Source organism: Motacilla alba, chromosome 5 (assembly GCF_015832195.1).
Source record: "Motacilla alba alba isolate MOTALB_02 chromosome 5, Motacilla_alba_V1.0_pri, whole genome shotgun sequence".
NCBI lineage: Eukaryota > Metazoa > Chordata > Aves > Passeriformes > Motacillidae > Motacilla > Motacilla alba.
Genome location: NC_052020.1, coordinates 54,821,229 through 54,834,639, shown reverse-complemented (window position 1 = coordinate 54,834,639; position 13,411 = coordinate 54,821,229). Strand labels below are relative to the sequence as shown.

The following is a 13,411-nucleotide window of genomic DNA, read 5'->3' as shown; positions in this document are numbered from 1 at the left end:
CCAAGTACAGAATGGGTGTGGAAAGTTCCCTATTACAGAGCTGATGAAGGTGAAGCTCTTGTGATGTTTCTTCCCTGGATGACAGAAAGAAGTGGAGCTCCAGACTGAGCACACCATGAAAATGAGAAGAAAGCTTACACAGAAAGACCAGAGCCTGGGCTGTGCTGGCACAGGTTTTGTTGCTACTTCCTGCCCTCTTCCCAGAACTCTCCTTAGTGAGCCAAAGACAGCATTAGCTACTCCAAATTCACCTCTGTTGCCTTGTGGTGTTGCCCTTTCCCTCCCTCCATGCTGTGTCCTGCCTAACCTTGGAGCAGCTGGGGAGGACCATGTACAGAACAGGTTAGTCAGTGATTGATTCCCAAGTTAGTGTTTGGAGATCATTATTCTGCTGAATTCCATAGGTAATGGTACAGGTGCCAGTGTGTATTATCAGCTGAGTGCTCTGCCATCACATTAAGTGCTGTCTACAGAGTGCTATTTGTTCCACAGCTCATTGCGCCGCCAAATAAATCCAGCCAGAGCTGTCAAAACTAATACATGCTGGGCTTTTTCTGATCTGAAGGGTACATTTCTGCTATCATTAAATTGTCAATAATGTTGTTATTTTGTAATAGGCCTGATGTAAGTTGAGCACACCGTGGGAGAGGTTTGTAAGTTTTCCCACAGAGCTCTACTGAGGAGCCTTCGCTCCCAAATTTCTCCTCCCCTTGTGCTTGCCAGAAAATCCTGGTTCTGCTGTTACCATTGCAGGATATTTCAATTGCCTGGTTCTGGACTAACAGAAAACTGGATGGTTTTGCCTGACTTTCATTCAGACTTCCATTAGAACAGCTGAGCCTGTAGTACTGGACAGGACATGAGCTTCCGTCTCTCCTGTCCCTATTGTTTGGAAGCTGCTAAAGTTCTGGACGAATATTAGACCAAAGGAAGGACTGCTCTACTGTTCTCTCTTCTTTTGTGCAGGTTACCTTTCCAAATGCACAGGCTGAAGCCTCTGATGTAGAAAAACCAGCAGCTGTGCTTGTGGAGAGTGGCCCAGTAGCTTACAACCCTGATGAAGAGGTGGAAGAGGAAGAGGTGGAAGAAGATGAAGATCACTGCATGAGCGCCCTGCAGTTAATGGGAGGAAATGGTGAGCTGGGGTTACCATCTCCTGGTGCCGTGGGCTTTGTTCTTGCAGTGGTGGGGACACACAGGGTTCCCCTGCTTTTCCCTGTCCCAGAGCTCCTGCTGCCTCTTCAGCATTGCCCCTTCTTTGGGAAGCCTGGAATCACCTTTGTCTGAACCCTGACCTTAGAGACTCCTCCTGAGAAAACTTTGCATCTCGAGCTTTAAGCTAAGAGTGCTTCTCAAGAACAAACTGAAGTGTGAGGTGTTTTCCAGGATTAGGTTTATTTAGGTGGATCTGAGGAGTTAGGGGGTCAGTAACCCCTCCACTAGCAGTGCCTGGGGCCCCCTGAGCCTCCCCTCCCTTCTTGTGCCTCCTCCGTAGAGGCTGCAGTAATGTCCAGGATGTCCATAAGCCCTGGGGACGTGTCTGTCCAGCTCAAAACACAACAAATCATCACACTCTGTTTCTGGGGAAGGTGTTAGGAGGAAGCAGTTGTTCCCCAAGTGCAGGGATGGCATTGGTGGTGCATGTATGGTACACAGATGTGTGCTAATTTCTTTGGTTTACCCAGCAAAGCCACTGGTTTAATTAGATTTCTTTGTTGGCAGGAAAAGGCAGTCTCCTCTCCACTGTGGTTTTTCCTAGCTGGACACATCTACATTTATCCTTTATTAAAAACTTCCCTTTAGAAGTTAAGCTTTGAAAATACACAAAATTATTTTTAAAATGGGAGCTGCTAATTATGGGTTGCGAAGACGCAAGATGGGAATAAGTTTCCTACTGAAATGTTATTTACTGCAAAAATCTTTCCATCACTGTTCGTTTAGCTTTCATGGACAATATGTATACATTTCACAAAAGTGTCTGTTGCTTTTAAATTGATTTCTCTGCTGGAAAATAATTGCTGAACTGTAAGAAAAACAGTTTGTTGCCTGCATTTATTATTAGAATAACGTTCCCAGGAAAAGGCATCCATGTGGGGGAGGGTGGGTCTATGTTTATTAATAAACCCCCCACAAAAATAGAATAAAGGTCACTTGAGTTTTTTTCTTTGTAAATGTTACTAATTTTGAACCATTCTGAGAACATTCCACTACTCCCTGTCTGGTCTGGACAACAGCTGAAAAATTAGAGTTAAAAATGAAAATAAAAATAAAAAGGGAAAGGAAAGGAATATTCCCAGAATTCGAATGCAGGTGTACAGAGCTGCTCAGCACAGCAAATAACTCTCTCCTAGCTGCCTTCTCTGTGGATTTTAGACCCGTCTGCCTGGAATAATTACATGAATTACAGATGGTGAACTTCACCCATTCTACACAAATCATTATAAATTACACTTAATTCTGCTTCTGAGCATTTGCTTGTCTCTTTGGGTGAGATGTTGCCCTGTATTGGATTTGGAATATGAAGTTTAACTTTCCTTAGTGCTCATATGCAATAATTATCCATAGGTTCATCTACACAACAGAAAGTATCTGTGTCAGAAGCACGCAGAAGGTGCATTGGAAACATACAGACTTCCCTTCTGACACACAGCACACAGTCTTGGCACTCAGCATTGTTTAAGAAAACAAAACTGGATTAAAAAATCTGGGCAAAAATTTTAAGTCCAGAAGTAAGAAGATAAGGGAGATCTGAGTCAGATGCATTGGTCAGGATTCGTTCCATGACTCTTTTGATGTTGATGGGAACTCTGAGCTATCTCTGAACCCTTGCAATTTCAGCTCATAAATCCATGAATAATATAAACAAACCAGCTTTTTCCTTGGTGCCTGTATCTAGTGAAAAACGTGCCTACTTGTAAATGTAATGCTGTGTGCCAAGTCACTTGTGACAATCAGGCTTGATCACCTTAGCCTCTAAATTAAACCAAGTATTTCACATATACATGTGCCAAGTATTCCTAAATGAGGGTCTAGGGACAAGTGAGAAGAGATATTTACACATACATGCTTAAAAATAATTTTATTTCATTGAGGGAAGTACATGCAAGAACTTATTTAGGCCTAAGAAAATAGATGATTTTTAAAATGCTTGCCTAAGGCAAAACTTATCCTGTAGCAAGAAAACAACCTTAAAGAAGCAATACTTCTGTTGTGTTTTCCATCTACCCGGAATATTTGCATTTTTATATGCCCTTGTCTTTGTGTGTTTCAGATTATGGCTGTGATATGGATGAAGATGATGGCTATTAGCTCCATTTATTTCCAGGGGACATGGACTGTGTCTTGTTCTCAGCAAATCTTCTGTCTTCGAGCTGTATGAATAGTGAAAGAAGCTGTCTATGGTCAGCAAATGTAATCGAACAGTCCTTACTTTTGTAAAGTGAATTCGAGGTTGGCATTGGGTCTGGTCAGTTTACATTGACCCATAACCCAGCAATAACCAGTTTGGATTCCTACTTGAATTTATTTTTATTTTGGTGGATCATAGTTGGAGAATTAAATTAATGAGAGTAATGTTTCCAGAGAACAAAAGAAAAGAGACAAAACAGACTGTGCATGAAGCCTGTGTGGCTGAAAGAAGTACATCTCTTATTTATGTGACTGCTTTTAGGCATACTGCTGAAAGGGAGCAGGTTGAAGGACAGGGCCTGTTGATTGTTTTAGTAGAGGATCATTAGTTGTCTCATCATGCTACAACTGACAGAAGGAAATGCTTCCAACCTGGATTGTGAATGGACCATGTTACTGTATATGAGTTCCCTTACCCAACCCTATCAAAAGTTAATGATAAGTTATGTATTTGCAGAGCAGCGCTGGTTTTCTGAAATAAAGACTCCTTTATACTAGTAAATTCATAGATTTCTTAAAATATCTGACAGTAGAAGGCAATGAAGAATTGTCTTCCACTGTGAGTGTAGTGTGGTTTTTGTGGAAGGAGGCAGAACACCTGGGTTGGGTAGGAAGTGCAGGGAGCAAGGAGGCAAAGATGCTGTGCTCATGAGCTGTTGCTGGGCATCCTTAGGGAAAGCCAGGTCTTCTTTAGGCTGGTGTTGCTGCAGGAGGGTCACTCTGGCCATCTCTGTGGAGCTGCTCTTGCCTAAGTTAGAGTGAAGGTCTGCTCCCAAGAGCTGCTGGTCTCTAAAACCAGTTGAAAGAAAGAGAAAGCTGAGCTTTTTAATAAATAAGCTAGCATCTGCTTTGACTGAATTTAATTTAATGTAATTTGCTTAGCATTCACTGGGTAAATTAAAGGTCACCATGCAGCAGCCTGACTTTCATGGCTCAAATCCCATCCTTGAACAGCCGTTGCTATGTGAATAAAGCTGGAGCTCCAGCCCTGTGTGCCCCAAATGTCAGCAGGCAGGTCCTCTGTCACACACAGATCAGTTCTGGCAGTGCCATGAGAGCAGGGGTCAGGAGTGGAGCCCCTGTGGGCAGATCCCACCCTGGTGCCTCTGATCTGCCTTCCCCTGGCACTGCTGGGCCCGAGGCTCTCGGCTCCGTGGGAAATGCACTGCACTCTGGATCACACTCTTGATGTCTGCAGCTGATGTTTCCATCTCTCTCCCTTATCTGGTGACAATCATGAAAACTGTAGTGCTGCAGGCTTCTCTTAACACCAGGGAAAGATGGATATTTATCTTACCAGCACGGTTTCTGTTCAGCTGTGTCTCCTGGTCGGGTCTTCCTTCCTACCTTTTTTGAGGAGCGTTCATTACTAAAGCACCATCCATCCTCCTGCTACAGAGATTGGATTGTGGCAGGAAGAAAAGCTGCTTCAGGATGCTCTGCTAGACAGGGTGATAATGGTGCTCACATCTGAGGTCGTCACCAAAGAGGGGAAGGACCACACAGCCTTCCATACTTCCATTCTTCTCTGTCCCTCTCGGTAGCTCGCATAAGATGGATCATGCAAGTTGAGCAAGAGTGAGTGCTTTTTTTAGGAGCAGACTTGATACTATTTGGCTGGTAGATGTGGTTTGGCGGGTTGTATTTGTCAGGAATTTTTGAGCCCTGTATAGGAGTATTTCTGTAATGACTTCTTAGAAGCAGAACTTGGTAACTAAATTGGTGGGGTAAGGCTACTGGAAAGAACAACTCTTCTGAACCAGATTCCAGTTACTTAGTTTACAGCACTTAAGTGGAAAGAAGAGATTCCTTATAATTCTTAGGAGAAAAGCTGGCATTTTCACCGAAAAGCTATAGATTTTTTTTCTGACATTTTATAAATGCTGCACAGAAACTGATACTGAGGAGATAAACCTTTCTACCTCTCTTTTATCTACACCATAAAATAGAAGTATGCTATAAGCAGACAGTTTTCTAAAAAGTGGTTTGTTTTATCAAAGTTTGTGCTCTGCAAGTCTTTGAGACCGTTGAGTTTGATTGTTTGGGTTTGAATTAATCTTCCATAGCACTGCTACAAATATACTCTCAGTATATTCTCAAGACTTGGGTTTTATTCCAAGGTACACAGTATTCTCTATGCAGGAAATAAACATGCATAAATAAACATGTGTATGACTCATGTAGGTCTAGTGCTTTTTTCAAATGCAAGATGTTGGCTCTTAAAGAAACCTCTAAGATGGGCTAAGGTGGACATTGCTGAGGGTCTTTCCTCCAGCCTCCTGCTTTGTTCCCCCAAAGGATACCAAACCTGCTGCCAGGGTGGTGGTGTTGTGTGTGAGAGCTGAGAGCCCACCCAAATAACTGCAGCTAGGAAATTTGAATTTCAGTAGTCCATTGTGTTGCTGAGAACATTGTTTTGTGTGCTGCAAGTGGAGGGCTGCAGTTTTTGAATGCTCTCATATGATTTGATTAGGAAAGGCCATCAGGCAATCTGCTGGAAGAGCAAGGAAAAAAAAAAAAGACCTACAATTCCATAGCATCTCAGTATTGCTGGTGAAGTTAATGGCATGGTTTCTGTACAGGATTCCTAAAGAAAGGATATTGGATAGGCAGACTTCACTCTGAGCTTCTTAAGCTATAGTGGTTATGTACATTTTTAATTTATTGGTGACTTACCGGGATTTTTGTAACGTTCATTCCTTCTTCATTTAACTAAGCTCAGGAAATGTAAACAGATTTGAACATGCTAGTTTCTGTTTTTATAGCTAGTCATTAAAATGTAAAAGGATTAACACTGCATTAACTCTGTTTACTACTGTTGGTATATCTGGACAATTTTGTTGTGTATAAGTAAGCCCGAATTCACTTGGAGTAATTTGGATCCTGCTTTTCTCAGGATTCTGATTATGATGTAAAGAGCTTATAAGTCTTCAACATTTGTTATTCTTAGATCATCTTCCTTGAAGCCACACAAGCTGTGTATCATTGGGTTTGTTGCAGAAAGCACATCTCTTGCTGCAAGTCACTTTGCTTGACAGGCAAAATTCTCCAGCTGTTGCATCCAGCTTGTCTGCCATGCAGCCTTTTAACACTCTGGTAGTGTGGGAGTAGAAAAAGAAATAAGGAAAATAATGGGCTTCTTCACTGTGCTGAGTGCATTTTCAGTGTCTTAATCATCTGTGACATTTCTTTAAAATCAGTGTGTTCAGTACAGCAACTTTTAAATGGTGCCAGACAGCCTTGTCTTGAGGGTTCAACATGTTCATCAAAAAAGTCCTTGCCATCCTGATGACTTGTTTGTGTTCTTTGGATTGCATTGAAACCCCAGTTGCAGATGTGTACAGTTAGAGTTTGCCTAATAAATGTTCTGTTTCTTATTTTTGTGTTGAATCCTCGTATTTGGTTCAGTTAGTGCCAAGAAAATGAAACCTTTTTGATGTATGCATATGTACCATCCTTCCACAGCCACCAGTCATGTTAACCTTTTTTACTGTAATATATTTGCTGTAAATAAAAAATAAAACCTTTACATAGCCCATCTGTTACTACGATGCTCTCCTGATGATTTCTGATTTTTCTGTCTTAGTTCTTAAAAATGTTCAGTTTTGATTGCTGCATGATTGGTTGGTCATGGCCAAAATTTGTCATTTAGAGCTTTCTTTTGTCTCTAAAAGGGAAGACACAGCAATCAGGCAAGTGTTTTTTACAAGATACCGTTCCACTGATAGATGTAGATACTTTTTGTAAAGTACATAACATTAACGAGGCTTTTCCACTAAGCTGTATAATTAACTGACTGTGGGAACAATATATGGTGTGTGTGTTTAGTGGAACTGCTCCAGTGCTTGTTTCTGAAAGTTGTATCTTGATAAATAAGGTGTGTGCTGAGTTAAAAATCATGTTATTTTATCAACATCTGGCGGCCACAGTTTGGAGACAAAAATCCACATCTGCCCTTTGTACACATGGGTGTTCGCTCCTTTTAGCTTTTGCTGGAAAAAGAGGTACTGCTGGATCCTCAGGAGGGTTTCCTGCAAACTTTTAGCCCATAAAAGGATGATTAACAGTGGATTTGATAAGGCAGTGTGTGTCATTCCAGCATGTCACTGTGTTCCCATAGTGTGATCAAGGCACACTTCTGCTCTCTTTGACATTGGGATATTTTTATCTGAATTTCTCTTCAGCTGTTCCAGCCATCTCCACTAGGAGTTGGGAACTTCTCCAGCAGTGTCCATCACGGATGCCCTCTCCCTGCTAACATCTGAGCTGTTCAAAAGTACTGACCACCTTGGCATCTTTTTTTCTGCTCTTCCCAAGCTGGACAGCTCTTGGCTTTGTCCTCTAATTTTTCTCTTCTGTGCCACACCAGGCTTTCATAACGAAAACCATTCTGTTCCCACAGCTGCATTCATCAAACATGCCTCCTTTAATGGCCTCAGAAGTTAAATAATGCTAATAAAGCTGAAATCTTACAAGGCTTTATATTACCTTCATTTGTCACCAGTAGGTCATAGCACATTTGTTCTTATGTTCGTGTTTTGTAATGCAGAAGAGGCTGTTGCCATTTTCTACTCCTGTCTTGTCTGTAAGAAGAGTTACAGCACATTATTCAGGTTTTCTTTTTTTTTTGCCCACCCTGATACCTGGCAGTGATCTTGGTGAGTGGTGGTTGTTTAACAAAAGGAGTTAAGTACATGAGAAAGGAGGCTCAGTGAGAATTCAGGGCTTAAGGCACAACAAATTTACTTGGTGAGTTGCTTCATTGTATTATTTTTTTCTTACAGGACCTGTTGTGCATTCTCATGGAAATTAGGCACATACAGTTAATAAAAATGCAAAATAAAATTCCCTTCTTGCTGTGGGACTCCAGGAGCACAGGATTTAAAAACTTTAGCCTGAACTGTACATTTTTTATTGTGTGGGAGGGCAGTAAGTGACACAGTACTGGGCACAGGGATGGCAATCACTGTGTTATCCATTTCTATTGCCAAATTGCAGCAAGAATGCTTTCTCAGTGCTCCTAGTAAAGTTTTTCAATTCTTTAAAAGCAGAAAAATGTAGCAAATTAAAGGAATTTGAGCAGAGCAATGAAAAGAAACAGCACCAGCACTCTGACTTCTAGGTAATTTTTCTTCAGTGCTCTTCTGTGGGAAAAGTAAAAGGGAATTGTACACAGAGACTAAGAGGAGCAAAAGCTGCATCTTGGCAACAGCAGAGGTGAGGCAGTGTTGTCCATTTTCCACACAAGAGTTCCAGACTCTTCTGTTTCGTGGTATATCCTGCATGATATTCACCATTTATAGTCTGAGCAGTCCACTGGAGAGTATTGAAAGAGGTAGGACACCAAGCCAGATGAGGAACAAGAGATGGTGAGCTAGCATTGTTTCTCAAGTGAAAAAAAAAAAATATTTAGAGTGAGTTTAAGGGTTGTAGTTTGATGTTAAGGAGAAAAGCTGCTTTAAAACCAGAAAGATGAGGGAATGTTCTTTGTAGTGATGTGCACTGGACTGTGCAATAAGCAGTGAGCAGGAGGCAGGAAGAGCTTTGCTGGTTTACAAAGCTCGAGGATCTGTGCTGTTTCTGTGGGTAAAACCAGTCCTGGTGTAAACCAGAGACTGTGCTAAGTCCCCTTCTTAGTCTGTCAAGCCTTGCCTAATTAAACAGCAAAGAGGAGTTATCTATTCTGCTGCTTTTAATATAAATGGGGAGGGCTGAGGCTGTCAGAACTTTCTAGGTGGTTACAGCCTTACTCTGAGGTGGATGTGTTGTAACTGAATAACAGTTCTTCAGCACAGCATCGTGTCTGGGAAACAGATTAATCCTTGTATTGGCTGTGATTCCTGCCCATGCTCTGGGGGCTCAGCAGAGGAGAGTCCGACACGCACCAGCACATTCAGGTAAGATTCATGGCTTGGCATGGCATAAAATACAGCTAAAGCAAAGGTTTTCAAAACTCTGCTCACTGCTTTCAAGCAAACTCTTACGCAAGGCCACTGAGAAATTGTTAGTTACTGCTGCATGGTGCATTAAATCAGTAGGACCTACCATGAGCTCCGAGGTCTCCAACAGCAAATCAGCACAATGTGAATCATTGTGTTTTCTTTCTGGGCCATCAGGCACCACAAGGAAGAGTCTGAGTGTGTTTTCTGCCTGTGGTAAGACGAATGATCTTTCATCTTGTTCATCTTCCAGTGTAATTTATGTTGGTTCAGAGTTGCTGGCTGCCCTGCATGAATAAGATGCCATCTTGAAACACTTTTGGCCAGTGCTCTTGGCACGCGTGCAAGTGTGGACTTTGTGATCTCCCCTGGCCTCTTGGTGGGCAAAGTCTCTGTCAGCAGAGGTGGTGCCAGGCCTGTAAAGCTGCCCAGCCCAGCCCCCAGCTATTGTCACTGCCTGTGGATGTGGCACAGAGTGAAGGGGGCTGCACCAAAGGTGGGAAGTGACAGTACATCAGTTACCAGATCACAAATTTTGTGTGAGTGGGGAGAACCATTGCACTAATCACTGTGCAATGGTAGTAGAGAGGTAGTTTAGGGGTCCCAAGGGCTGTGTTCAGCCCATTGATCAGTCCCATCTGTTAATCTACCACAGCAGGTATGAAGCTCAGAAGGACATAAGCAATTAAGGCCATCTGTGACACCTCAAGTGAAGATCAGCAGTAGGCAGGATGAAGACACAGTCATTACAGGACTTAGCAGAGCTTTGGAAGGCAGCCTGTAGCTCTGCCAGTTAATTTCAAGCCTACTTTCACAGTCAGGCTTAGCTGTCATTAAATTCTTGATTATATCTTAGGTTGATAGGGCCATAGGGTAGCTTGCTATCCAAGAAAGTGCTTTGGGGTGGGATGTATGTGATTTTTTAAGTTACTCTCTCTATTGCCGTATTTTGCAAGGATGTGCTTGTGATTGCAGCTTTCCTTCTGAGCAGAGTCCTCAGTACTCAGCAGGAGTAAGCAATCACTACTGAGGAGCAGAGATGTTAAATGAGACAAAAAGCAAGGGAAAGCAGCACAAACAGAACGATGGTGCAACCTGAAGGGTGAAAGTATCAGGTGATCCAGGTATCAGAGGATGTCCCACATCAGAGGTGAAGAAGCGAGCAGCGAGTGGAGGAGACCTGGTCTGGTAAGCTGTGACCTGAAATTCCTCCTCATTTCTGCCACGAGATGGGCTCTCTGTTCCCTGAAACTGCTAAGGGGTTGGTGGAACCATCTCAGATGGCTCTCCATGACTTCCCTTATTCCTTACCATTAATTGCTCACAGGGGCATGAACCCAGTTTGTTCTCCTCCTGCTGGTGATTACAGCCAGATCACAGCCAGATCCTGGAAAGAGCCGTGCTGTCCCTTGGGCTTTGGCCCAGCCTTTGCTCTGAGTCTGGCTGATCACTGTCCTTGATGATCTCACCATGATTTCTCATCCCTTGTTCAATTTCTGAGTAACTCAGGGAAGTGAATGTGAGGGCTGAGGGAATCTAGAACCACCAAGGGATTTTGGCAAGGGCACGTAGACCCTGAGCAGAAATGTTGACTGCCCTTCTCTGTAATGTACCAGTCACTGGTATTTTTGGAAGAGAAGGATGCTGAGAAATAGTTCCTGGAAGTGTTGCTTTCAGTTGCTGTGTGTTAGGCAAATACCATGAGAATAGGAATTGCATTATTTGTACAAGGAATATTCAAGGGGCTGAAGTGTTCAGTCACTTTAATTAGCCATGGGAGTGAATGTCATCAGCTTTCTGTGGAAGAACAGCAGATTGTTGCCATTGTCTTTCTAAATACCTGTCCTGTTTTCCCCTTTGTATATTTCATTCTAAAATAAAATATTAAAGCTTTAAAAACTCTTCATTAGCTAGCAGATGGTTTTGCAAGTTGCTTTAATGAGATGAAGAAAACTTTAATGGCAGACATTTAAAGTTGTGTTTAGACAGACTATTGCCATTGGAAAAATCTAGTGAACATTTTCTCCATGTTTTTGACAGAACTTGGCACCAGATTATGTACTAGGAAATAGAAAGGGATGATTTACACCATCCAGTTCCCTCCCAAGTGTGCTCCTACATCAGTGTAACATTGTTGAGTCCCACAGTCACGCGCTGATTTACAGAGGTGCAAGGGGGGAGGAAAATATCATTAACTTGATGCAGTTCAGGAGAAATAGTACATTTCTTGTATATTCACCTCATTCCCTTGCTGCAGTCAAGACATTTTTTTTGGGAAGCTTAGAGGCAGGCCCCTGACAGGCAGTGCAGCAGTGCCAACTCCTTCTGGACATCTCTGGATGTCAGCACCAGCAGCAGTGGGGACAAGATAAATGAGGCTGGAGAGCACTGAGACCCTGTCCATGAAAACCTGTCCTTCTTACCCCACTCTTGCTAAATTTCCTGAGGCATAAGATGCTTGTGCTGAAAGCAGGTAGGAACATGGTGGACAAAAAACCCTTTCCAGGCCTTGATGGTTCTTCCAATTCTGTGTTTCTCTCTTGAGCAACCAGTGCCACGTTCTCAGGAGGTGCGAGCTGCCTTACAGGAGTATGTTCACATCCACCCCACCCAGTCCATGACAAGAGGGGTTTCTATTCCTTTAAACATGTGAATTCTTATTTGTGGTGTTGTGAGCAGCTGCTGACTCTCAGACCTGCTTCCTCCCAGGGTTGGTTTTGGCTGTGCAGGGTCTCAGCCTCATGGGAGCAGGGAGAGGGGAGCGTGTGCTGATGCATTTGCACAGCCAGAGGATCAACTGTCCATGCACATACTGAGAGATGAATCATGCTTCACAAAAGCAATAAAAAATGCCTCCTAAATGAGTAATTGCCTGGCTACCTCCTTAGGCTGTCCAACCCTTTGTTCCTCCCCTGGACTGCTGACCGTGTTACACCTGGCCAAGCTTCAGTGTCAGCTTTTTGCACTGCTGGGGACCTTTGTCCTTCAGGTTTTTCTACATCTGGCTGATCTCAAAAGCTTTTTTTTTCAGATTTGGAAGAGCCTCAAAGCTAAGCACAGGTCCTCAAGGAAATCGTTCCCCTTTCTCTCCAGATAAAGTGTGTAGGATCAACTGGACACCAGCAAGAAATAACATTTCTAGTGTATGTAGGAGCTCTAGTGATGGACTTGTTAGAAATGTCCTGACCGATGCATAGAAGGGAAAACAGGACAGTTTGCTGGGATATGAACACTCAGCGGAGGAGAATTTCTCTACTTATGTGCCCTGAGGAAAATAACAGTTGGTCTGAAAAGCCCTGTGAGCTTCAAAGACTTGTCATGAAGTTTCCTACCTCAAAAAGCAGTGTTTCCCTGCCAGCTGCTCAGGAGGAGCTTGGGAAGTGGAGATCAGGGTGAACTGCCCTTCAGGATCCCAGTAGTGAAGAGATGTATCAAGGGAAGCACCAGTTCTTCATCTTCTCACCTGCTTTGTGATATTAATACCAAATAGGAAGCATCCTCTGCCATCTTGTCCCCATTCCTGCAGTCATCCCCATTAGCTCCTGAGCAGCTCTTTGGTAACACAGACCCTTGTCATGTTTTGCTGCTTTCTCTGTCCAACAGAGGGTATTTCTGTGGAGCCCTGTCCTGAAAGAAGGGTCACTTTCCCAAGAGAAACACAATCCCTCCCTTTGCCAGACAAGAAGCATCTCTGCCCCCTGCAGCAGATGCCCTACATGATGAGGGCTTCTCTCAGCCCTGGCATACAGCCTTCAAGTGGCCACGGGGCTGAAGAGCAGCAAATTGCCACCCACAGCTCTGTGATTCCTGCAGCATTCCAGTCAACCCACTCCTGAGAGCTCTGCCAGGCTTGGCACTGCAGAGGTTGCAGTTTCCAACTCTCAGATTGCAGTGCTGGCCTGTGTGGTGGCCAAGGTGACAAAGGGGCAAGAAGGAGCCCTGCATTTCAGGTGGGTGAAGAAACACCTTTGCAGTTGGGAAGGTTTCCATGCCAGGGTGTTCTGGGAAGAAGCAGACCTGTGTCTCCATGGCCGCACAAAAACATACAGGGACTCACGTTCTTG

General features: G+C 43.4%; 1 protein-coding gene across 1 annotated transcript in view; it reads left to right on the top strand.

Annotated features, from left to right (window-relative positions):
* The window catches only part of BRF1 (BRF1 RNA polymerase III transcription initiation factor subunit), a 172,628-nt gene extending 165,682 nt beyond the window's left edge, over window positions 1–6,946 (top strand). The window contains exons 17-18 of the mRNA XM_038139811.1: window positions 967–1,135; window positions 3,272–6,946. Of these exons, the coding sequence (XP_037995739.1) occupies window positions 967–1,135; window positions 3,272–3,309 (207 nt within the window). The 3' untranslated portion in view covers window positions 3,310–6,946. The remainder of the gene's footprint in view (window positions 1–966; window positions 1,136–3,271) is intronic.
* Window positions 6,947–13,411: the final 6,465 nt, after the last annotated feature.